We start from the raw sequence: 24324 nt of genomic DNA on the forward strand, positions 1-24324 counted from the left end.
AAGTAGACGCCGTCTTGCTTCCATCTCACTCTGCAAAACCCAGCAATTTAAGGCACAAAGAGACCTAAGAAATCTAGTCCCAGAGAGGAGGTGTGACTTGCCTAAGGACACACAGCAGGATTGAGACTCAAGTCTCCTAGCGTCCTGTCCAGTGCTTAGTCCAACACTCCCCTGTCTCCCCGTCATCTCCATCATACAGAGACAGTCAATTAAACTTTTCACTTAGTGGGTTTTGCAGAAAGTGGGAGAAAACCAACCACCAAAGGAGTAGGTTCAAGCCCAGCCCACAGAGGTGCCTGGCCTGGATCCTCAGGCTGGAGGGGAGTAGGAGAGTTTCAGGGGCCACTTGAGCTGGGTGTTGACACCCAGATCCGCCCAATCAGTGACCTGCCAAACCTTGCTGTGAGCCACCCAGCCTCATCAGCAGCGATCAATCACACTCACTAATCATCCCAGGGAGGCCCTGACACAGCTGCTCACGGAGGAACCATTTCCCAGTCAGCCCCACGCAAGGTGCCCCAGGGTTCTCGTGGCTGCTGGTAGTTCATCTGGTTTTTTGGATGCGCAGGTTGGGAAATGTATCTTGTCACACGGGCTGGGGGCTCCTTTGAAGGGGGGCTTAATGGAGAAATGGTAGAATGTAGGGCATAGCTTTTTACTGACTCTGGTTTGAACAAGGCCATGTGAAATCATGGGGACAGGGGTGCGTGGCCCTAGAGCCATGCAGACCTGGGTTCCAGTCCCATCCCTGCTACTCACTGTGTGACTTTAAGCAAGCAACCTGACATCTCTGTGCCTGAGTTTCTAACCTATAAAATGTGGGAAGAGGAGAGTATGAACCTCAAGGAATTATTATGAGAGCTACCTTTCAAGAAGGGATTACCAAGCACCAGGTGCTAGCTGACCAATTCCTGGTCATGTCTTGGTAGCCCCCACAAACTGCACAGTTCACAGCCTCTCTTTCTCCCACCGTAAAGTGGGACATCTCTTCCCAGCTGGCAGAAGCAGGCTTGAAGCTTGGAGATGCCAAGATAAGGGGGTGAGCATCACCTGCTTCCCCATCGGGATCCAGGTGGGCAAGTTGAGGGCTGTCAGCCTCCAGCAACCACTGCTAGTTGCATGTAAATTAATTATGTGCCATTTTCTAATTATACCAGAAACTCAGTTTCTACCCTTTGAAAAATTCTTCCTGTATGGGAATTGCTCTTTCATGCTCTTGGTTTCTTGTCAGATTTTCTATTTTTTTCACGATTATTCAACTGAGGTGTGAAAGAAACTGAAACCCACCTCTACACCCAGAGGTTCATTCACTCACGGATTCACTCAACATACTGAAGGTCACTCTATAAGAGGCCACGTGAAGAGCACTGGGGACACAGTGGTGAATACCACGCTGGTCCTGCCCTTGAAAGTTCCTGATTCGAACCCGAGCCCTAACCCTAACTCAACATCGGTGACGCATTTCTCTTGAAGACTTTCACTAGGTCAGTTGCTCTGGCCTTTTTAGGAGGCAAAGGGGTGGGGGAAGGGACAAAGAAAGAAAGGGGGGAGGCAGGGAGGGAGGAAGACAGATAGATAGATAGACAGACAGAGATAGCCAGCGAGGATTATCTGCTACATTTTACAAATGGGAAAGCAGAGTCCCAGAAAGGGAAGGCAGATAAGTGAAGGGAAAGGATCTAAATTATTTGGTACAGTTAGGTGCTGTGCCTTTTTTGTTCTCACACGTGTCCTGTGAGATGGGTGTTTTGGTCACTATTTTACACGAACAAAAACTGACACTTAGGTAAAAGATCTGGAGGAAAAGTCATCCAATCCACAGGTGGCAGAGCAGGTGATCCTGGAGCAAGGCCCTCAGCCCGCTGACTCAGCGCAGCACTGAGGTCAGGAGTGGATCTGGGAACCTCCTGCTTCCCAATCCTCTGCCTGGTCTCCTAGGCCAATGGTTCTTACACTTGAACATGCATCAGAATCACCTGGAGGGCCTGTTAAAACACATCATGCCGAGCCCCACCCCCAGAGTTTCTGATTTAGTAGGTCTAGGGTGGGGCTGAGAATTTGCATTTCCAGGTTCCCAGATGATGATGAAGATGATGATCCAGGCACCACACTTTGAGAGCACTGTTCTAGGTAAACTAACAAGTCTCTCTTTAAAATAGTGGGGTGAACTAATCTCTTAACACCGACTCCCTCTCTCCCCCTTCCTCATTTCAAAAGCAACATAGGTTTCTAAAATATATGTATATAAAATGTGAAACCCATAAAGAAACAGGAAGCAGAAAAGAGAATTCATTCACTTTCTTCCACTCTGAGAAAAGGACTGTTTTCTATCTATATATAGATATTTTCTATCTATATAGAGATATACCTATCTCCCTGTCCTTTTTAAATGTCTAGGCACAGGATGGCCGTATTATTGTGGCTCATTGTTCTGGCTCCTGATGAAGACCCATCTAAGATCCCAGTTCTTTGGTGAGACCCTGGGCACTCCTGAGCCAAATCTTAGTCCCCTCTTCTGCAAAATTGCACTTACACCTCTGTGTCATTGGGAGGAATAAAGGCCACAATGTAGCCATCAAGTATTTGACACAGTGTCTGTGTCAAATGTGGAGTCAGTGCTCAATTTCTGCTGTTTTTGTTTTAACCCACCAGAAAGCTGAGGATCCAACTTGTGCTTCAGCTCTGCTGCCTCTCTGCCCGCTCCTGTCCCCCAGTGTGGGACTTCTTGACAAACTATTGGGCCTGTCGCTGGCTCTCAGAGCCTAAGGAACCTGGGGTGCCCAGGCCTCCGCCGTTAGGGCTGTCCCTCAGCCTCTCCGCACAGTCCGCCTGTTTTACACCCCAGGCTTAATGAGGGCTTTTAACTTTTCATTCACCAGCAGCGTAGCTCCGACTTTTAATAACACACCTTCTGCACGACAAAAATTTGCTCCTGGCAATCATGGTTTCGACCACAAAACCGCAGCGGGGAGGCGTTCCTGGTTAACTCTTTCAGCGCTCCAGGCAGTCTGGAGCCGGTGCTCTCCGAGATCAGATGGACTGCGGCCGGGCCTTGGCCACTGGCCCAGCCTGGATCTCGGCCCCCAGTCGCCTCTCTCTGGCGATTTGGGGATGGGGATAAAATTCCCAAAAGGGAGTAGGGGTCCAGGCTGCGGGATGAGGGAAGCAGCAGGGATTATCCTGACATGCAGCCTCCATTTGATGGACCTACTACGTGCCAGGTCCAATTGTGGCCCAGCCCTGCTTCCTTCCGCGGTAGATCCGCACCCGACTCAGGCGCGAGGTTGGCTGGTGCAGGCGTGCCAGGCACACAGTAGGCCCCCGGAGAGCCTCAGGGCACTCGGAAGGGGCTGCGGGTCACCAGACGCCCACAGCAGCTGGACTAGGCCCCACCAGTGGAATGCACTGCCCGCTTGGGAAGGCAGAGGGAGGCCTGCGCGCAGGCGCAGCGCGGCACACAGCACCGTTCGTTTTCCCGCGAGAACTGGGGCCACAGCCCCAGGAACCCTGGCGGCAGGGCCCAGCCCCAGGGCATGGCGAGGCTGCGGGCTGGAGGCAGCCAGGGCGGCTGGCAGAGGTCTGGGGGCTGGCGGAGGCGCCCGGCGCTGGGCCTGACCACATGAAAGGCCCAGGCGCTCGCCACCCACCAGCTGCCTGGAGCTGGTTTCTGACTCCACCGGCAGGCCTCCATCCTGCCCAACACCAGGCCTTCCAAGTGCCGCCCTCCACCCGAGGCCTAGTAATCAGGCTGACGTTCTTGGAGCTCCTACTTGAAGCCGGGTGATCCACTTAGGGGAGCTCACTGTTCCCCCGGCAGGTAGGTGTTTATAGACATCATTCACAGATAGGGAAACTGAGGGTCAGGGAGGACAAATTCACCAGGACCCTGCAGTTGGTAAGAGGCAGAATGGAGAGATTCAAGTTCAGCTTTTTGCACTGCACCCAGGGTTAGCAAGAGTCGGTCCTTCCATCAAGGCTCAAAACGTATGTTTGAACCACTCTTCTCAGCTCCATGCTTCTTCAGGGGCTGCCCCAGCAAGACTGAAGGCGGCAACAGCAGCAGCTCAGAACTTGCAAGCCAAGCACTTAGTAACCCCCCCTTATCAGTAGGGGCAGCTGAGCCCCAGGCTCTGTCATTGTAATCTCAAGTGGTGGCTTCAGAGTCAGCCTGCAATTACTCAGCAGGCACAGGCTTCCTTCTCCAAGCACCCAAATAGAGAAGCCTCAACTGTCTGCGGATCTGACTTCAAATCCCAAATCACTAAGGAGGAGAAAAGTAGAAAATCTTTCTCCAAGTAATCCCGCTTCCGGACACTTGCCCCCTGAGGAGCAACACAAATAGATTCTGTCTGCAACAAATAGATCTGCAGTTTTAACCAGCAGATCTAAATGGGATGGAGACACATCTCAAAATATTTTTGTGTATGTTCCAAGTGTGGAAACTGGAAAGCAAGAGGGTTCATAAAAGCTCAGTTGTTTCTTTTTATATGAAATAACTACGGAGTTGTTAGCTTGCTCTCAATCAGGCTTTAAAGCAATCACTAATCTAAAATCGTTGAATCCTGAACAACTCCGTGAGGTGGGTACCGCTATTGGCCACAATTTACAGGCAAGGATCCCAAGAAATGAAGCAACTTGCCTAGTTGACAAACTGTTGGGCCTTCACTGGCTCTTGGAGCCTAAGGAACCTGGGGTACCCGGGCCACAGATAAGTGGCTGGGCTGGGACTTGACCCCAAGCTTCCGTGCAGTGCTCCTACTCATTGTGGTCCCAATTGTCAACACTTTGTCAACCCGGGGAAATTCATTCAAATGTTATCTGATGCCTGTTAACCCCAGTGATTGTACTATGATCATAACTGACCAACCCAGAAGAGCCCCAAAGCTGGCTAGTATCATGGAATACTGGACCAGCCAACTGCTCTGCCTGCAGGTCTTTAAGTTCTTAAACCAATCAATCGAATAGCTTGGAGGAGGGAAAAAAAAAAAAAAGACTCTTCAACTCTTGCTTCTGCCCACTCATCTCTGAGGGTGGCCGGAAGAAGACACTGTTTGAAAGGTCTGGTTTCTACCAGCGTCCTGAACCCAAGCAGCCCAGATCCTAGCTTCATCCCACCTCCTCTGAGGTCTGGACCTCTAGCCTGGGGGTCCACACTAAAGGTCAGCATTAGCCAATCAGAATTCTAAATCCCAAATGTGGGCTGGGATGCACCTGCCTCCTGCCAGGCAACAGAGGTGACCTCACCAAAAACCACTCCTCAGCTTCCCCAGCCTTAGAACTGCCTTTGAATAAAATCAACCACATTTTATGGACACCTCTTCAGACCTCGGCTCTGGCTAAGCATTTTACAGACTTCAGCCACTTAACTCTCTCCAGAATCCTACCAAACAGTCTTGTACCCATTTTCCAGACGAGGAAAATGCCAGGGACAGTCTGGATTTGAACCTAGGTCAAGCCCACCACAGAGTGCGCACGTTCCACCGCCACGCTCACTGTACCTTTCTCGCTTGGGATGGTTCCAGCTCAACAAACAAGTCCCTTTAGAGAAACCCAACTCTCTGCCCAAGACGCTATTGGAACCACCTCCAAGAAATTCCTTTTGGCAAGAAGATAGAAAGCCTCCATCAGGTTAGGATTGTCTCTCATTTCCGAGGCCCCTTCGGAGGATCAGAAAGTGGTGCCAAAACCCTCCAGTTTCAGTCCCGTGTTTCCCCTAGCTGGCTCGAAACTGCTCCGCAGAGAAAAGAGAAGAGCCACTTTCCCAGGGAAACGCTGAGCGCGAGCCGCGGGGGCCTGCCTGGGCACGCAGCGCGAGCGGCGGCCCATTCATTCACCCGAACAAATTGCCGTGTGAACCCCGGCGCCGGCCTCCCCGCTCTACCCCCGGGGAACCCCGTCTGAGCCCCCGCCGGCCGCGGCCGCCGTACTCACTCAAGTTCATTCGACATCTTCCTGCTCCCGGCTGCGGCCACCCGAGCGGCGCTGGGGCTCTGCTGACCGCGCGTCCCTAGTGCGGGCGCGACACAGACATCCCCGGCCCAGGGCAGTGTTTGATTTATGTTGAGGTTTGGGTGTTGGGGTTTTGCTGACAGCTAGGTTCCCAGCAGCGCGGGCGCTGATTGGCTGCGGGGACAGGTGCCGGCGACTGCGGGGATACCTAACAGGTGCAGCTGTTAACTCCTGGCCGCCGCGTGGGGGCGGAGACGGGGCCGGCTGGGCGCGGCCGGCCAATTCCCTGCTGGGCGAGGGGGCGGGGGGCGGAGATGAGCGGAGGAGGGAGGAGGGGACAGTCAGGTTGGAAAGAGGTAAGACGACGAGCCGAAAGTACAGGATAAACAGACAGGGCTTAAAAAAAAAAACCTCCATCCCTGTTTCTAGTCGGTGTCCCGGATCCCTGAAACATCCCCCTACCACCACCAAATTCCATTGTCCCCTCCTCTGCCACTGGGAAATGTCAAAGGAGAGCAGACCCTCCCCAGGAAGGCCTCGGCTACATTCCCTTCTTTTCCTCAGGACTTTCCCCCTTAGGATGACATTTATAAATAACGTTTTGCAATTATCCGAGCGATTTCTTTTGATTTTCCTAGTAACCCACAATGGTGGACTTCCGGTCACCTCGCCTCTGCCTTCCTCTCCTACGCCCACGGCACAGGAGGGAGGAAATGCAGGCTTGATTTGCCCGAGGGCACAAGCTAGTGAGTGGCAGAGTGCGTCTGGGTCTTCTGTCCTCTCTTCTAAGTGTGACTCCCCCTTGAGCTGAATCTAGTGGCCTCAATTCAACGTGCATCTATTAAGCACCAGATGTATGTGAGGGCCTACTCACGGTTCTGGGGAAACAGAGGCCAAAAAACCAGGGTTACTCCTCTGGAGGAGTTTACCGTGTGCGTGTGCGTGTGTATGTGTGTGTGTGTGTGTGTGTATGTGTGGTGGGGGTGGTAGCAGTGGCGGGAGAGTGGGGCTAGCGCAGCTTTTATCTACTATGATACAGATCTAAATGGGATGTGGGCAAACCATGGGCCTCTGGCCAGCACAGAAGGGATGGACAAGTTGAAGCTGTCCACCTCTGAGGCCTGAACTGGCCGGTGGTTCTCAGACTCCTAAGTGCTTTGTTCTACATTGGGAACTCGGGAAATCAGATGCCTGTTAGAGCAACTGTGGAATAATGGCCAGGAGCTGTTTTCTATAAAGAACAAGGTCGGTAACCCCAGAATATCCCCAAACACAAAGAGGAGAACTCCGGGGCTTTCAAAAGAGATTCCACCAGGGTTAATTTGAAATTAAATGTAAGCTGAAGATCTCGGGATCTTTTCTTCCCCTTCTCTCTTGCTGCCCCCTCCCGCTTGGCCTGGTCTTCCAGGGAACCTGGTTTCTGTCTCAGCTGCTGCCGCCAGAAAGTCAGAATTCAAAGGTGCCCTCTTGGGTTTGAGAACCTGGAGAGTTTGGTCTCTCATTGGAGTCTGTGAGGAGGCACCCCACGGGCCCTCACAATAGGAAATAATAATAGTTGCTGATAATTAAGTCACCTCCTCAGAGCAGTCCTCTCCAATCACCTTTGTCAAAGGAGACATTCAGTTCTTTGTGTCACACCACTTCATTTGTGTTCTCTGCAGAGGCCTTGGGACTTTTTGGATAGTTTTCTAACTGTTCGTCTGTCTGCCCTTCCTCTGGAATATGAACGCTGTGAATCTCCCCTTCAGGCTCTGGCTTCCAGCAGGTCTCCATACCCTGTGTGTCCCAGCTCCACCTTCACGTGTGTTATTTAATGCTTGAACCACCCTGGGAGTGGACACTTATCGTTCCGTGTTCCCACTTTAGAGATGAGCAGACTGCGGTACCGAGGGATTAAGCTGATGGCTTGGGGTCCCCCCCCCACCCCGCAGCGGCAGAGCTGGAGCTGGGATTTAATGGCGAGCACAGCCCTGCTGAGCAGCCCCTTCCCAGGGGCTGTTGGTGTCAGGAAGGCTCTTCTGGCCAACTGTAACTGCACAGCGTGCTGCAGCTCAAAGGGTGGCACACTTCTCTGTGCGAACCTGTCTGCACACCTTGGAAGGCTGTGGAGTTTCTGTCAGTGTGTTGCAATTTGCTGTGAAGGGCTGGGGTGACTCACACTGGCTGGGCCTGGAGGGGGCTGGAATTCTACATGGCATGTCTGTGCTCTCTCGGCTTAGAGATTTATTTATTTATTATTTTTATTTTTTTGCAGTACTGGGAATTGAACCTAGGGGCACTCTACCACTAACCTATATCTCCAGCCCTTTATGTTTTAATTTAAGACAGGGTCTCACCAAGTTGCCCACGCTACCCTCCAACTTGTGGTCTTTTCAAGTGGCTGGATTATAGTTGTGTGCCACTGTACCCGGCTCACTGAACTTTTTAATTGATGAATGTCTATAGAACTGGCGACTGAAGCCAAGGGCACTGTGTCTCTGAGCTAAATCCCAGCCCTATTTATTGAGACAGGGTCTTGCTGAGTTGTCCAGACTGACCACGAACATGTGCTCTTCCTGCCTTGGCCTCCTGAGTTGCCGGGATCACGGGTATGTACAACACCTGGCTTCACTGGGCTTTTAAAAACAGGTTCTCTCTCACTCTCTTTGGGTCCTGCCTCTTTGGTCACCCAAGCCCATTTCTGGAAATGTGCAAAGGCCCGAGTCATGGAGAGGATTTCTCTGCCTCCACACATTGGAAGGCTCCAGGTGGTCCCCTGGGAAGGATGGAGGAACAAGGGATCCCTCCATCCTACCAAGGGATCCCTCCATCCTACCCAGGGTCTGGAGTAGGCAGGGACACCATGAATCAGTTTGCAATGTTAGAGGACCCCTCAAAGAGCAGTGACACCTCCCTGTTAGGAGGCAAGACTGTTCCAGGCCTTCATTCCACAACTCAGAGACCAAGGTTTTAAAGAGACATGGCCCAGGTGTTGCTGCAGCCCACCCGGCTCCTGGGTAGCATGATTTTGGCCTAGGACTGGGTGAGGCTGACCCTTCTTTCCCTTTCTGGGATAACCCAGTTCTTGGGTTTTCTCTGTCGAGATTAAAAACAGAGACCAACCAATCATATGTAATATAGCGATTATATTCACAATAACAGTAAATAATGATGGCTGCTGGTTAGTGTTTGTGTTTTGCAAGCACTGTGTTAAGAATTACTTGTGTTATGGGATGGCTCTAAGACTGATGAAATTCTAAATCCCAGCTCAGCCAGGCACAGTGGTGCACACCTGGAATCCCAGCAACTCTGGAGGCTGACACAGGAGGATCACAAGCTCAGGCCAGCCTCAGAAACTTAGTGAGACCCTGTCTCAAAAAAAAAAAAAAAAGGACTAGGGGTGAGGCTCAGTGGTAAAAACGCTGCTGGGTTCAATCCCCAGTACCAAAACCAAACAATCAGATCTCAGCCAGGCCTTTTACTTGCTCCATGATGTTGGGCAGATGACTTAAGCTCTGAGGCTCAGTTTCCTCACCTGTAAATGGTTATAAAAATAACATCCAGCCCCTGTCAGGCTATTGTGAGTGCTCAGTGAGGTAATGCACGAGAAGCACATTGTGCAGTCCCTGGCGCTCAGTTGTTAGAAAAGCCTTTCTTCCTCCCTCTTTTAATCTTCATTTGAACCTAATGAAGAAGATGACAACCTACTTTATAGATGAAGAAACTGAGGCTTCTGCTGGTTAATTGATTTGCTGAAAGTCAGAAGCTAATAAGTGAAGGAATTGAGATTTGAATTCACCTGACCCCATTCTGGTAGAACTGGACTAAGTTAGGGTTCTGAATTCAAGTTCTCCCTGACCTCTGGCCTCTTTATTCTGAGTAATCCCCTCCTCTCAGAGCCCCAGTTTCCATCCTATAAAGCCAGATTAGTGAGTCACAATAAGGATGGATTTAATATCAGAAGCACCTGAGTTTTCTTTCCAGATGACTTCTGCTCCTTCTCAGATGTTATGCGCTATCCTGTTGGAGGATGGCACAGCCCTCATCCCTCCCCCTCCTTTGCGAGATTATGACTGCCCTGAGTCAACGGCTCTGGAAGAATTCGACACTCCCTGTGGTGTGTTGGAGGGGAGTGAGCTTAAGACACTGAGCAGTAAGCTGAGAGCCAGGCTGCTCTGTGTCTTTGCAGAGTGTACCACACCAGCATGGGGGCTTTATTCCACACGGTGGCCCTGCTTAGAGCCCTTCCTTTTCTAACACTTAACACTTGATTATCTGAAACTTTTAATGAAAATCTAGTGGCCTGTTGAAATGACATATACCTAGCCAGGAATGGTGACACATTGTAATCCTAGCATCTTGGGAGGCTGAGGCAGGAGGATCCTGAGTTCAAAGCCAACCTCAGCAATTCAGTAAGGCTCTTAGGAGAACCTGTCACAAAATTAAAAAAAAAAAAAAAAGCTGGGTATGTGGCTTAGTGGTTAAATGCTCCTGGGTTCAAACCTGGTACCAAAAAAAGAAAAGAAAAAGAAGTGATAGTACCTATCAGTACCTTTCTGTGGCACTGAAATGACAAGATTAATTTTTGCTTGCTCCACCCCCAAAATGTTCTGTATTGAGTTTGTATTACTTTTGAATTAGAAAGTCTACGTAAAGCTCTGGTTTAAATAGCATTAAACCAGGGCTGTGGCTGTGGCTCAGTGGTAGAGCACTTGCCTAGCATGTATGAGGCACTGGGTTCAATCCTCAGCACTACATAAAAGTAAAATAAAGATACGGTATCTACCTAAAGCTAAAATATAAGTATTTAAAAAAAATAAATAGCAGTAAACCAAAATAAGTGCCCATTGACTGAATAGCCATTGTGTGCCCAACCTTCCTGGGGATAAGCTACAGATAAAAAGAAAATATTCAGAGTCCTTGTTCAGAGGTTTCATAGGATGCGCAGGGGTGGAGAATCAGCACCTGGCTGCTTTGCAGGCACCAGGCTTCGAGCTCAGGTGCTAGATCTGATCATGACTTAGCAGTAACAGTTATACCCATGTATTCAGCACTTCACTCTGTGATGCTTGGTTCAATGGGTAGTCCCATTTCTACCTGTAAAACTTGGCCTCACAATCCACCGAGATGGGCATCATTCCTGCAGTGTCATCCGAGTTACTAAAGGATGTAGAAAGCTCTGGAGTCAACTGCCTGAGACCTCGGACAGGCAACTTCACCTCCTCTTCAGCTGGGTTTCCTTCCAGCTGAAGCGATTGCCATGAGGGTTAGACAAGGAAACAACGCGCGGGGCCCTGTTCTCATGCTTTATGTGTCGACTGTGTAATTCTCTCAAGAGTCCTAGGAAAAAGTAGGTGCCATGCTTACCCACATTTACAGAAGCGGAGCGAGCTCGGAGAGGTGAGGAAGCATCTGAGGTCGCCTGGCCATCCACTTAGTGACTGAAAATCAAACCGAGGTCTGCTTGACCCCAAAGCCGTGGAAACTGTCCTTCCCCTCTCATGGGTTCATTTTTTGAACAAGCCCTAGAATGGATGACAGAAGAGAGGAGGAGGAAAGAAGAAACACCGACAGGCTGATTGACAGTTCAGGTAAGGTAGGTGGGTCTGTAAGCTTCTGGAAAGCAGAAACTATACAAAGAAAAATGAACTCACCTGGCACCTGTCTCAGGTCTCAATAGCTGCTCGGTAATATTTGTTGAGAAATGAAGAACGGATGAAAGAGCATCACGTATACAAGTTACTGACATTTCAGGCAGACCTGCTGTTGCCTTCCACCCACACGGGAAGGCCTCCAATGTTTGACTCCTCTTTTAAATAGCATATACCAGTGTCTTCACTCTCGACCTGTGATTTCACTGCTGTAAGAAGTTTCCATCAATCCTCAGGCCTAAGCACTAAAGGAGATATTGATGTTAAACCAGTGGCAAAAATGGGTACCCAGTGTTATGGGTAAGCATCCACTAGAAAGAGGTCGTCTCAGCCATTTCCTGTTCTGTGAACTCACAGCTGAGTTCATGGCAGTAGGTACCCAACCTCCCTTAAAAACAGTCCCATCTATGTGTAGAGCTCATTTCCAGGTGTCCCCTGAGCTTTATCTCTGACCCAGCAGCCATCCTGAGAGGATGGAGCAAGGTGTTCCTGGTCCCCTTTGAGACAGAAACCCAGAGTCCGAGAGGCTGCCCGAGTTAAGGGAAGGACTTTGAATTAGAGCGTCAGCATCATCCTAGATACGGTGGTGGCTCTGAGGGGTCCCAGAGGCCTGTCCAGGGCCACCCCTAAAGCTCTGAGGGTGTTTCAGCACCATCCTCGCCTGTCACTGAGAGGGTGGAGGACGTGGCCCTCCCATGAGGTTCGGTGGGCCTGGAAGTGGTGCCCGTGCAGAGCTGGGGCAGGAGTGGGCAGCCTCTGGCCCTTTGACAGTCTGTACTTTAGATTTTTATCACAGTTCTGCCAGTAACACCACCTACATTCCTTCCTAGAGGTTCCTGGAACATGAGGACTCTATAGGGTCTAGGGTCACCCTGATATCATCCCTTAAAATAAGATCAAGTCTCTGAATACCCTGAAAGTGAGCAGTTGTTTTTATCACATATTCAGTTAGATGAGCGAAAACACTAACCCAGTACTGGCGAGGGTGAGGGGAATGGGCTTCTCTCCTCGTTGGAAAAAATGGACGAGTTCGAACTTCTGCTTTCATCCTTTGATCTGGCGGTTTCACCCATAGGAATTTGGTCTAAGCAAATAATCTCTGTGTGCAAAGAGTTCTCTGCAAGGACGTGCATTGGAGCATGGCTCACAATCCTGAGGAATCAGAACTAACAGGAACACCCCTCAGCGGAGTCCGGGGAAGAAAGTGCACACACCAAATGCAGCTGCTCACCAGGCCACAGTTTTAAAAAGATGTCACAGAGGTGTCCTTAGTCCCCTGGAAGTCATTTACCATAGTTAGCATTTTCTAGTCATCCTCATAGGGACCTCACGAGGTAAGAGCTGTTGTCCTTATTTTCAGATGAGGAAAGTGAGGCCCAGGAGTGCACACCTTACCCAAGGTGGTTCTGGAGGGGTACTTCTTTAATTTTTTTTTTTTTTTTTTTTTTAGACATGGTCTTGCTGAGTTGCTGAGGCTAGCCTTGAATTTGTGATCCTCCTGCCTTAGCCTACCCAGTTGCTAGGATTATAGGCTGGTGGCACTGTGCCTGGCCCCAAGGTTATTTTCAGAGTGTCTCTGAGCTGAGTGGAACCTGGGTCTGGTTGCCTATATGTAAGTCTTTCCCTTCCTGTGCCTTAACGAATTGTCCATTCCTATTTGTAAAGTCCATTTATATGAATAGAGAAAGATCAGGAACGATCACCAGGGGTGCTGATGGAAAACGGAAATTTTGCAGTTATTAAAAAATAGCAAGTCAAAGCAGGCTTTCATGGCTGAGCTAGGAAGAAAGCAGCCTCAGTGCCGTTTAGAGATCCTTCCTCTGTTGCCAGAATCGGCCAGCACAGCAGCCAGAGAGGTGTGGGGAGGAATGCGCTCTCAGTCCTGGGAGGGGAAGGCTTGCCGGAAGGAACTGAGCCCAGCCACCTGGTGGCCCACTCTTGGTGCCTGAGGCCTGCTCTTTCCAGGGACCCGGGCCCCGCAGCCTCCCTGCTATCCTCCGCTATCGCTGTTGCTGGGTCCATCTCCAGCCTGTGCCTTAAGGGCCATTACACAACACACTGCCCACTTCCAGATAAAAGTACTTCGCAGAGGAAAAACTATCAGTCCCAATCACCATCCTGGCAAGCAACTCTGAAGATGCATCTCTTCCTCCGCAGGGGTCACACTGGGGCCACCTCCCTGGGTCTGGGTGGGGTGGGGCCCCTGTGCTCTGGGCTCAGAGAGGTTCTGATGGGCACAGTGAAGCCAGGGGGTCCCCGCCAGCCCTGTTACTTCCAGGGCTGCCACTGGTGTTCGCTTAGGTCTGATCTCGGGGTAGGGGGGGAGGGCAGGAGGGAGGGGGTGTTTCCTGGGCTCTGCAGCCCGAGGAAGGCAGAGCTTCGAGGTTGATTGCTCAGTCTTGGCCCTGAACACTTGGGTGAGGGATTTTCTGAACCCTGGCTGGGCTGCCAGCAAAATTTTAGGGTCCTTTATTTGGGACCAGATGGCCTGGCAGAGAGGACGAGGAAGGAGAGGATTTAGAAACTGTGACCTTTGGTCCTCGGGAAGGTGACCACGCCAAGTCACCGTCCATGTCTGCCACTGCGCTCCTTTGCCCTGGCCCTGGAGGGCTGCCACACCGCCCAGGCTCCCGTGTGTGCAGCTCCCCTTCCTGCTCAGGCTGGGCGTCAGTCAGCTCAGTCACCACAGTGCTCTGGGATCTCCCTCGCGTCAAGGTCCAGCTGTCTGTATTCAGTATCGCCTTCAGTGAAAATGGGACATATATTTAATCATTAAAAACTGGAGCTGGTCATGGGGGCACACGCAGGAGGCTGAGGCTGGAGGATTGCAAGTGCCAGGCCAGCTTGGGCGACTTAATGAGACCCCGTCTCAAAATTTTAAAAAAGACCTGGGGATATAGCTCAGTGGCAAAGCAGCCCCGGGTTCAATCTAATACCACCAAAAAAAAAAAAAAAAGACTAGGAACTGGGCTGTGGCTCGGGGGTAGAGGGCATGCTTAGCATGTGTGAGGCCCTGGGTTCCATCCCTAGCACCACCCCAAATTATTATACTTACTGCCATTTTGTTTTAGTTAGCTTTCTTCCCTGCTGTGACTAAAGGACCCATCCCAAACAGCTGTAGAGGAGGAAAAGCTTATTTGGAGGCTTATGGTCTCAGAGGTCTCAATCCTCATAATCAAGGCGAGAAAGAACGTCGGGGCAGAAGAGTGTGGCAGAGGGAAGCAGCTCACATGGTGATCAGGAGATGGAGACTCCACTCATCAGACAGGAATATGCGCCCCAAAGCCACGACTCGATTCCCACCTCCTCCAGCCACTCCCCTCCACTTCAGTTACCACCCGGTTACTCCATATCAGGGGGTGAGTCCACTGATTCGGTTCAGCTAAATCATTTCTGCTCTGAACCCTTTGCACTGTCTACACCTGAGCCTTTGGGGGACGCCTCACATCCGCCCCATGACACATTCATGCCAGGGTCTATGTACTTGACCTTTCCTGTCCCCTCAGTCCTTACAATCGCCCATGTCTATTTGATAGGTGTGGAAACAGGCCGCAGAACTTGACAGGTGGTTCCCAGAGTGTCCACATGCTGGGATGTGAGCTCCAGTGGTTGGGCTTGAATGCTGACCCGTTGCCTCTGTTGCCTCTGTGGGCAGTCATTCCGCGACCACCCGAGGTCTCGAGGTCTCGCTTAGGCCAAGCCTCTGCTCCACACGCTGGGAGGAGAGAGAGGAATCGTCTCCACACCCACAGGGAAGCCCAGTGGGGAACCTTCATGAAGTCCCTCTACTTGGAAAATTCCCTCCTTTACATAGCATCGGACTTCTGCAATGTTGTATTTGTTAACAAATTTCACAGAATCTCTTGTATTGGAGGAGTCTGCAAGAGTTCCCTAATCTTACCCTCCAGGGAATACAGAAATCTCTGGGGACCACCTGCCTCAGCCCTCACACGTCAGTCATAGAGCACAATTAAGAGCTTGGATGCTGGAGCCAGTCTACTTGAGTTTGAGTTCTGGATGTACCACTTGCTGCTGTGTGTCGTCAGGCATGTGCTTTGACCTCTCTGAGCCCAATCTTCATCTGTAAAGTAGGCATAACTCCTACCTCTTAAGGTTTTTGCAAGTGAGGTAATATGTGCCAGACATTGAACACTGTTCTGGTGCATGATAAGATCTGATAAATGTTGGTTATTGTTTTCATCCTTAGAGGTGGGCATATCTCGCCACCCCAGTGAAACAGTAAGTCCTTTTCTTCCATCTCCCTTGGCTTCTGCCACACAGGGCACCCGGCCCAGAGCAGATGACGGTTAGTCACTGTGTTCCCTGCCTTGGAGGCTGGGAGCCTGACACTGCTCTGTGCCCAGGTTCCCTGGAAACCTGATTCACTCCTTGGCAGCCCCTTTCACAACAAGCACAGTGGTCTGTCCCCCTGTCGTGGCAGTCACCCCCAGCCCTGCCATTGACGGGCCCTGAAGAAATCTCCAAGAAGAAAGCGCATGATAAGCAGGGGGCGAGGATTTCACCCTCCAGCCCATGACTTTGGTTGTTGACCCCATTTCAAAATGACTAGTGGCCTTTGAATTGTCCGACGGCCCAGTCTAGGGTCACAGGAATTCATTTGGCTGCTCTTGGACTAAAGTGACCAAAAAAAAAAAAAGTGTGGAAGCCTTTTGTCTCACACTCTTCCCCTCTGCAGACCTTGTGAGGTGCTCTAGGGGTGTTGATGGTTAGGGCCCTTCATTAAAGACGAACCAAGCCTTCAGCAGTGTCAAGGATCCTGAGCCCAGGCTTCGAGACACTAGGTTTGAAGCCTGGCTCTGCTTTTTGCTAGCTGTGACCCTGAACTTCATGACTTGGGTTGTTTTTTCAAATCAGTTTCCTTATTTGTAAAATGGGAACATCACTGATTTCCTAGGAAGGTTGGTTGTAAGGATTCGCTGCACACCAAGGACTCGCTGTAGTTCCTGGCCCAGAGCCCCGTGCTCAGCTGTGACTAGTGCTGTTGTCATGCAGGGAGGGAGCCAGCCTGGGCCAGGGGTGGAGCATGGGACCAGCAGGGTCTGAGTTCCAGCTGTTGGGAGGCCGTGTTCACCTTGAGCAAGTCACCACCCCCCAGTCTGGAGCTTCAACTGTGAAATGAATGATCTGCCTGAAGTCACTGGGTGCTTCCCAGCTGCTGAGCTCTGTGACCCTGAAGGTCCTAAAAAAGAAAAGGAGAGGAAAAAGGATCGGCACCAGATTCCAAGGTCCCGTTTCATGACCCCAGCACCTGGACGCCATCTTCACACACCGCTCTGCTCAGGACTTCCTGGGCTAAGTGAGCTGTATGCAAGGCCCAGGGGCGGCCTGAGGCTGGAGAGCAGGGCCTGCACCAGGCAGCCAGGCCCTAGCCTCAGAGCAGGGACTGCCCTGCCTGGTGCCTTGGGCAAGAGTCCTCCTGCTTCCCCAGAATGGATGAGTTTATGGCAGCCGAGAGCTCTGCTGTAAACAGGCCACACCTGGGAAAGGGGCACTTTCTCTTCAGGGGGCCCAGTGACCTCTGACATGCCCTCCTCGCCCTCCTGGCAGTCCGAGTCACGCCCAGCAGGAGACAAACCTGGGAATGAAGGGGGCATTCAGCATCCCTGGGAGGTCCCTCCTCCTGGCTCTCCCACCTGAGGGGGTGGGATTCACAGGAAATAAAAAACAAACAACAATAACAACAAGCCCCCAAAACCAAGCCCAGCCAGTTGGCTTCAACTTGTTCTACCAGTTTCCACCCCTTCTGTAAAAAGCTCATTTAACCATTTTCATGCTACAGATTTCCCCTTAGAGTCACAACGGCCTTTAGAGGAATTCAGTCACATTAACAAACACGAGTGCCTGTGACACCTCAGTGACAACACTGTGGCAGTTGTCACGATGTTGCTGGCTTAACCTTGGGGGGTCCCACTGAGCCAAGAGAAGTAAAGGGCCTTCTGTGGGTGACAGGGCTGGGGTTTGGGCCCAGGTCCCTGGTTCCTCCCAGACCTCCTGGGCAGCCTGGACGAGGTCACGTGCAGCCCTGCTGGTGAGGCTCTGCCCCCAGCCAAGTGCGCAGATCTGTCTGCCTCCTCTGCGCCTGGGAGACCCAGGTGACTGCCTTCTAGTCCTTTGGCAGCACAGCCTCAAGAGGTGACTTGTCTGAGCTCCTCGTCAGAGGACAGAGCCCAGTGCCCCATGCTTCTGTCTGTGGGAGAGAGATGGGCTTTGGGCCTAGACTGTTGCTTCCTGTCGCTGTCCCGCCCAGTGGCCAGTAAGCAGGACTCCCCATGGTCCTCCTCAGGCCAGCTCGGCCTGCACTGGGCCAGCCTTCCTGGGAACGTTGCTTCCCGCTCCTGGACGTGAATCCCTTCCAAGCTAGTCACCCGGAGGGAGGCACGGAGCCCAGACTCCAGGCCGCAGGCACTCTGAGGGCAGAACACGGGGAAGCCGAGGAGCCAGGCGCAGTGAAGCCTCCAGAAGGCCTGCGGCCAGGAAGCCTGTTGTGTGTGTTCACCCAACACTTTCCAAACTGAGGTGACCACAATTTCATTCTCCATGTCCCCTCCCAGTGCCCATCATAACCCAAGAAGCAGTGACATAGTCAAGGAAAAGAGTTCACGTTTGATGAGTTATAGAAACGGTCGAGCTTTCCAGGATTCAGGCCTGGGGAGAGAACGCCTCGGACAGGGTGGAGCCTGCTTTTATTTTCTTCCTGGTTCTGGGACCTAAAGCCTGGGCTGGAGCATGATGGACAAACCCCAGGCCAGAGCCCAGTGCCAGAGAAGTACTTTTTGGGTGAATGAATGGACAGACAACATGTTGAGTAGGCATTCGTGGTAGACAGACGCACGGGGGGACACACCAGCAACCAGGTGACTGACCCCTGGCCTCCAGGCTCTTCCTGAGCTGTGTGCTGGTTCCTCGTGTGGCCACCCGTGTCCCATCTCCCCTCCGGCCACCCTGGCAGCCACCCTGCCCCACCCCTCAGGATGAAGCCCATGAAGCTGCAGCCCACCTGCTGTGCCTCCTGCTTTCTCCCTCCTCCCTACGGGGTCCCCTCCTCTGGTCACTCCTGTCCCCAGATACACATTTAGCTCAACTGTCTCCCTTCCTGCCCCACCCCTCAATCTGTCCCCTCTGCCCGACCCCCTCTGCCTTCTCTGGTGATCATTTGATCCTCACGGTGCTTTCAGGCCCTTGGGTCCAGCAGCTGTGTTAAATGGAGGGAGCGACACCAGAGGACATCTGAACGACCCCTGTGTGTGAAGGTCAAGAGAAGACGAAACTCACCTGTGGGGAACATCAGAACTGGTGGCCTAAGGGAGTGGGGGTTGGTTAGAAGGGGCACAGAGGGGCTCTGGGGGGACATGGAAGTGCTCCGGATCGTGGTTCTGTGGTGGTGACATGGGGGAGCACACTTGCCAGAATTTGCTGAATTGTAAGGTCGGTACGGTTCTCGGCACCTTTTTTTTTTTTTTTTTGGTACTGGGGGACTGAACCCATTGGGGGGGCTTTGCCCCTGAGCCACATGCCGTTGCCCTTTTGTGTTTTTTTCATCTTGAGACAGGCTCTCACTACGTTACTTAGGCCCTTGCTACACTGCCGAGGCTGGCCTTGAACCTGCGACCCTCCTGGACTGCTGGGATTGCAGCTACTCCACCCTGCTGGGCTCTGTGGTGTAAGTTTCATCTGAAAATAAAAGTACGCCACCCAGATCTGCTTGGCAAGGTCTCCTCTGTCCGGCGAGGACCGCTTCCCCCAAGAGTTCTGCCAGGTTCCCATTTCTCCAGCTTTCCCGCTCCCGCAGGATGAGCGTCCACCGTCGGCCTTCACCACACAGATGTCCGTGACGTTGAATTGAAGCCAGATTTGTTGGGAGTCACTCCAGCTCCAAAGACTGACTTCCCCATCTCCCCCTCAGAGAGCTGTCCAGTGGTGAGCCCTGCTGACTCACGTGATCCTTACCCACCAATCAGAAAGCACCCCGTGCCAACTGTCAAACCGTTAAACTGTTAAACTGTCATAACTGTCAGTCCACCCCCTGGCTCTATAAATATGCAGAGCTGTTCCTCAATAAATGGGCATTTTCTCCGATGAAGAGCCTTGTTCGTTCTTTCAAGATTCATGAAAATAAAGAAAGACAACAGCTACCATATATTAAGCACCTACTATGTGCCAAACTGTATGCTAACATTTACACACATTTTAGTCATACATGAAATAAGTACCAAGTAGCCATTAAGTCTTTTCCACAGGCAAACACGCATGACAAATGGGAATGGTTTAGCTACATGACATCATAACAGGCAGAATCACATGACCACGTTTCAAACTCCAAAGTCACTGTGTGGTTGAGTCCGTGTGTGTGTGGTGTGTGTGTATTATCACCCCCTGTGTATGTGTGTGTGTGTGTATTATCACCCCCTCCATTTTGCACTGAGAATACCATTGGTCCTTCGAATCTGTGGGTCTCTATCTGTGGAATCAACCAACCATGGATCAGAAACACTTGGGGAAAAGAGTTTTGTCTCTATTGAACACATTCAGACCGTTCTTGTAGTCATCATCCCCTAAACAACACAGCAAAACAACGCTTAGACAGCACGATGTCACAAGTCATCTGGAGATGTCTCAGAGCACGCAGGAGGGTATATGTAGGGTATATGCACAAACCGTTTTACATAAGGCACCTGAGCATCTGCAGACTTGGGTATTTGCTGAGGGTCATGGAACCAATTCCCGGATGATGGCAATGGGTGACTGCACTGAGACCCAAGGTCGCAAAAGCATGTAGTGCCAGAAATAGAATGCAAACCCAGGAACGGCCTGGTCTCAGAATCTGTAAGCCTGGCTGCCTCAAACAAGGCATTGCATAATTCCAGAAAAAAATGTGAGATCTTTCTTGTCAAAGAGTCATGCAAGGAGACAGGGGTTGTGGCTCAGTGGTAGAGCACTTGCCTAGCATATATGAGGCCCTGGGTTCCATCCTTAGCACCACATAAATAAATTAAATAAAGGTATTGTGTCCATCTACAACTAAAAAAAAAAAATTAAATATTAAGCAAAAGAAAAAAAGAGACATGCAAACAGCAGTTTCCCAGAACTCGAGGGCCTTCCTTTGTCACCCTGACTGCCCCATTCATCAGCCACACGCTCTTGGGTATTCCCCACCCTCCCTCAGCCTGGTGTTCTCCCATCTGCGGAATTTGTGACCTCTCAGCGCACGGAAGTCCTCACCTTACTCCTGATGTTCATTGTTTTGCTATTTTACCAGGATCACAGCTGCGGGTCCTCCCGGAGGAGTGGCTGTGACGGCCAGTTTCACTGTGAACAGTTATTGCAGCAGCCACTCAGCCCGTGACTCAGAGCAGTCCGTGCACCCCCTGATGTGGTGACTCTAGGGACCCCAGCTGACTTGGAAGGAAGAAAACACCTTGCCTTTGTTTTTAAAGGAGTGTCCCTGGCTGCTCGGGGCTTCTCATTCCCTAACTCATTCTGCAATGCAGTTGGGGTGATGAATGGACCAGCAAGACCCAGGTGCCCCCCTTGAGTTGCTGGTGAAGTCCAACCCGGGCTCTCAGCAGCTGCCGGAGGTGGGGGACCTGCCGGCTGCAGCCCTGCCCTGTGGGCTTGGGCCTGAGGGGCTGACTGGGAGTGAGCTCTGAGGCCCAGGCATTGGGGTTCCTGTTCTGTGTGAAACAATCCGGAAAACCCTCGTGATAGAGGAAGAGTTTGGTTTTTGTGATTTGTACCGTTCAAAAATCCAGTTGCATTTGAACTATTTCTCTTCTGATGATATGCACATTGACAGGGAAAATCAATGAAAACTAAATACTCATGGTTTTCCATCCAAAGACATCTACCGTGTTCTTCCTTACCTCTGCTCCGCTGTGGGGAAGCAAACTCCCCAGAGCTAACTGCACGGACGCTCAGGACTGGCCCCGAGCCTGGCCCTGTGTGGGGGGGCTGGCCAGTCAGATTCTCTGAGCCTCCGTCTCCTCAATTATGAAGTGAGAATAAAAAGAGCACCTATGATACCTAAATGTTTATTAACTTTTTTTTAAAGCAAGCATTTATGTTATAGGATTGAAATAATACCTGAAGTGACTCAACAGATGTGGGTTCTTACAATAGCAAATATATTTTCTTTCCTCCTAAATCCTGTTGTTATGGATAATGTTTATATCCCACTCTTGTCACCTCCAAGCAACAATATGTTCCTCTCTCCAGCATTAAATATAAGGACCTCTATGTGGAAGAACTGTGCCTGGATTTTCTAGACCCCCACTGATGGACGTGGTCATGTCCAGAATGTCCAGAATTTCATTACTATACACAGAGCTGCGTGAACATGATTATGGCTAAACAACCCGATTTGAAGAAGTAGAATTGCAGGGTTTTAAGGGTAGGCTACCCTTAAAACTTGTGATATTGTTACCAAACTGCCTTTTAAAGCAAGCATCTATGCTTGCACTGTAGCCAGCTTCTTTCCGACCAGCAGGAATGGGAGGGACTGTTTCCCTGTACCATCACCCTCACTGGGGTTTATCATTTTTGTTCATCTTTAAGCAATTATTCTTGAGCAATGGAATTTCTTGCTGAGAAATGGGGCACTCCCCGAGGACAGTGAGGAATTAGCTCCTTCGTCTCTGCATTTCTCCTGTGCCCAGTGCGTCCTCTGCCCATGGTACACATTCAGGATGCATTTGAACTGGGTCTTGGAAGCTGTGGGTGAATTATTAAGTGCCTTGCACAGACAGTTCTTATCAGATGCAAATGCTAACCACTCAGAATTGTACCTGGATGAAATTCGGAGAGTCTGCATCAAGGAAGGCAAAGAAACCATATCAGATGTTAATCCCCCAAGGAGGAGTTCTGAGCTCAGCCTGGGGGGGGAGGCTTATCCAGGGACAGATTTGCACGTGTAATTCAAGATCCTCTCCACCTTCAGGTATGGGGGGGGGGGGCTCTGAACCAGGATCCCTGCCCTCCCTCTGTCGCCGCGTTGGCAGAGTCCTGGCTTGTTACTTCATCCTCTAGAGCTTGGTTTCCCCATCTATTTCAAGGGCAGCAGAACATTATTTCCACGGGAGGTATTTGGACAATCACAGAATTCTGCTTCTCTCTCCCTTCCAACACTGATTGACCACCACTGTGCCCTCTACCTGTGCTGGGAATGGGTTGGCCAGGGGGCCGAGGGGCTGGCCTACTTAGGTTCAAAATCCTTGCCCTCTCACCTTCTCACAGTGCAAACGTGGGCAGTGCGACCCTCCTCTGAGGGTTTATTGGGAGGATTAAATACACTCAGTGCAGAGCGCTGAGGACAAAGCTTGGCACGCGGGAAGCACCGAGCACCAGCCTGACCGTGGCCTATGAGGTCGCTGTTTAAAGGTAAGGGAGACAAGGCACCGAGAAGTCCCACAGCTGGCAAGATCAGGGTTTGATCCCACGTCTGTGTGACTCAGGATCATTTCCAGAATCCCACAATGTTGAAGCTGGACAACAGATTATCTAATCCAGTTCCCTAACCAGAGAGGAAATCAAGCCCCAGAGAGCGGTGGAACTCGCCCAGGGGCACAGGGCAAGACCACAGCGGCCTGCTCCTCTTGGCAGCCCTGTGCCCAGAGGCAGCAAATGGCCCCGCTCCTCAGCTAGAAGAGCAGCCGGGAGCCTCGGGCACTTGACAGTGACAGCCTGAAGCTCTGCAGTCCACACAGGGCTGGGCAGGGCCAGGAGAAGGCACTGTTGCCAGTGGCCGCTCCAGTTACTCCTTTTGTCCAATAATTCCAGGCCTGGTCCCCTCCCAGTCCTCTGCCGGCTCCTGCCTGGACTTGTGCTGACTAGGCTCCCCCGGGTGCCAAGGCAGGGTGACTGCTCCTCCCAGGCCTCGCCCTGTCCTGGCTTCAGGTCCACCACTGGGTGAGGCGAGCCAAACAAAGAGGCTCAGGAGGAAGGGTCCCTGTCCTCCTCCTCGGCAGCCACACCTCCTCTGCTTGGCTTTTATAGTTTTTGTTGTTTTTGTTTACAATGATAGACTTTAGTTAACCCAATATTAAAAGGTATCATTTCAATGTGTAATGAACATAAATAATTAACAAGGTATTTTACAATATTTTTGTGCAAGTATTTGAAATGGGCTGTATATTTTTCACTTGCAACACACCAAACAGGGAAATGACCCTAGTGTCCTTCAACTGATTAATAGGTAAACAAAAGGTGATACACCCACATCATGAAATATTATGCAGCCATAAACAAGAGTGAAGTGCAACAGGAAGGAACTTTGAAAACAAATGTTAAGTGAAAGAAATCAGACTCAATCCACATATTGGATGGTTCCATTTTTATGAAATGTGCAGAAGAGACAAACCCATAGACACAGAAACGGGACCAGTGGTTGCCAGGAGCTTGGGGGTAGGAGGGAATAACTGTTAGCAGCTATGAGATTTCTTTTCGGGTTGATAAAATGTTTTGAATTAGATACTAGTGATGTTTTCATAACCTGGGAATATACCAAAACGGTTGGGCTGTGCATTTTAAAATGTTAAAATTTTACAGTACTGGGGTCTACAACCACATAGTGGTATTTAATAGGAAAATATTTCACATTGATTTGGTTTCTAAATTTAAATGTAAATCCATTAAAATTAAATAAAGTTCCAAATGCAGTTTTTGGTTGCAAGTCTTAACTGCGCCCTGTGGCCAGTGGCTGCTGTTGACCCAGAGCTCTGAGCTTTGCAAT

General features: G+C 50.8%; 1 protein-coding gene and 1 long non-coding RNA gene across 3 annotated transcripts in view; one reads left to right on the forward strand and one right to left on the reverse strand.

Moving 5' to 3' along the window:
- Window positions 1–6281, reverse strand: part of Grhl3 (grainyhead like transcription factor 3) — a 33412-nt gene extending 27131 nt beyond the window's left edge. Inside the window, exon 1 of one of the 2 annotated variants that reach the window (XM_048816086.1) lies at window positions 5932–6281. Coding sequence is in view for 1 of the 2 variants with exons in the window: in XM_015485512.2 (XP_015340998.1) it covers window positions 5932–5948 (17 nt within the window). In the remaining variant the exon portion in view is untranslated. The remainder of the gene's footprint in view (window positions 1–5931) is intronic. The other variant, XM_015485512.2, reaches the window with a different exon arrangement.
- Window positions 1936–19618, forward strand: LOC125620470. Its single transcript, XR_007352169.1, has 4 exons — window positions 1936–3817; window positions 18776–19025; window positions 19150–19260; window positions 19390–19618. It is a non-coding gene; the product is annotated as an uncharacterized LOC125620470 (long non-coding RNA).
- Window positions 19619–24324: the final 4706 nt, after the last annotated feature.

Source organism: Marmota marmota, unplaced genomic scaffold, assembly GCF_001458135.2.
Source record: "Marmota marmota marmota unplaced genomic scaffold, marMar, whole genome shotgun sequence".
Lineage (NCBI taxonomy): Eukaryota > Metazoa > Chordata > Mammalia > Rodentia > Sciuridae > Marmota > Marmota marmota.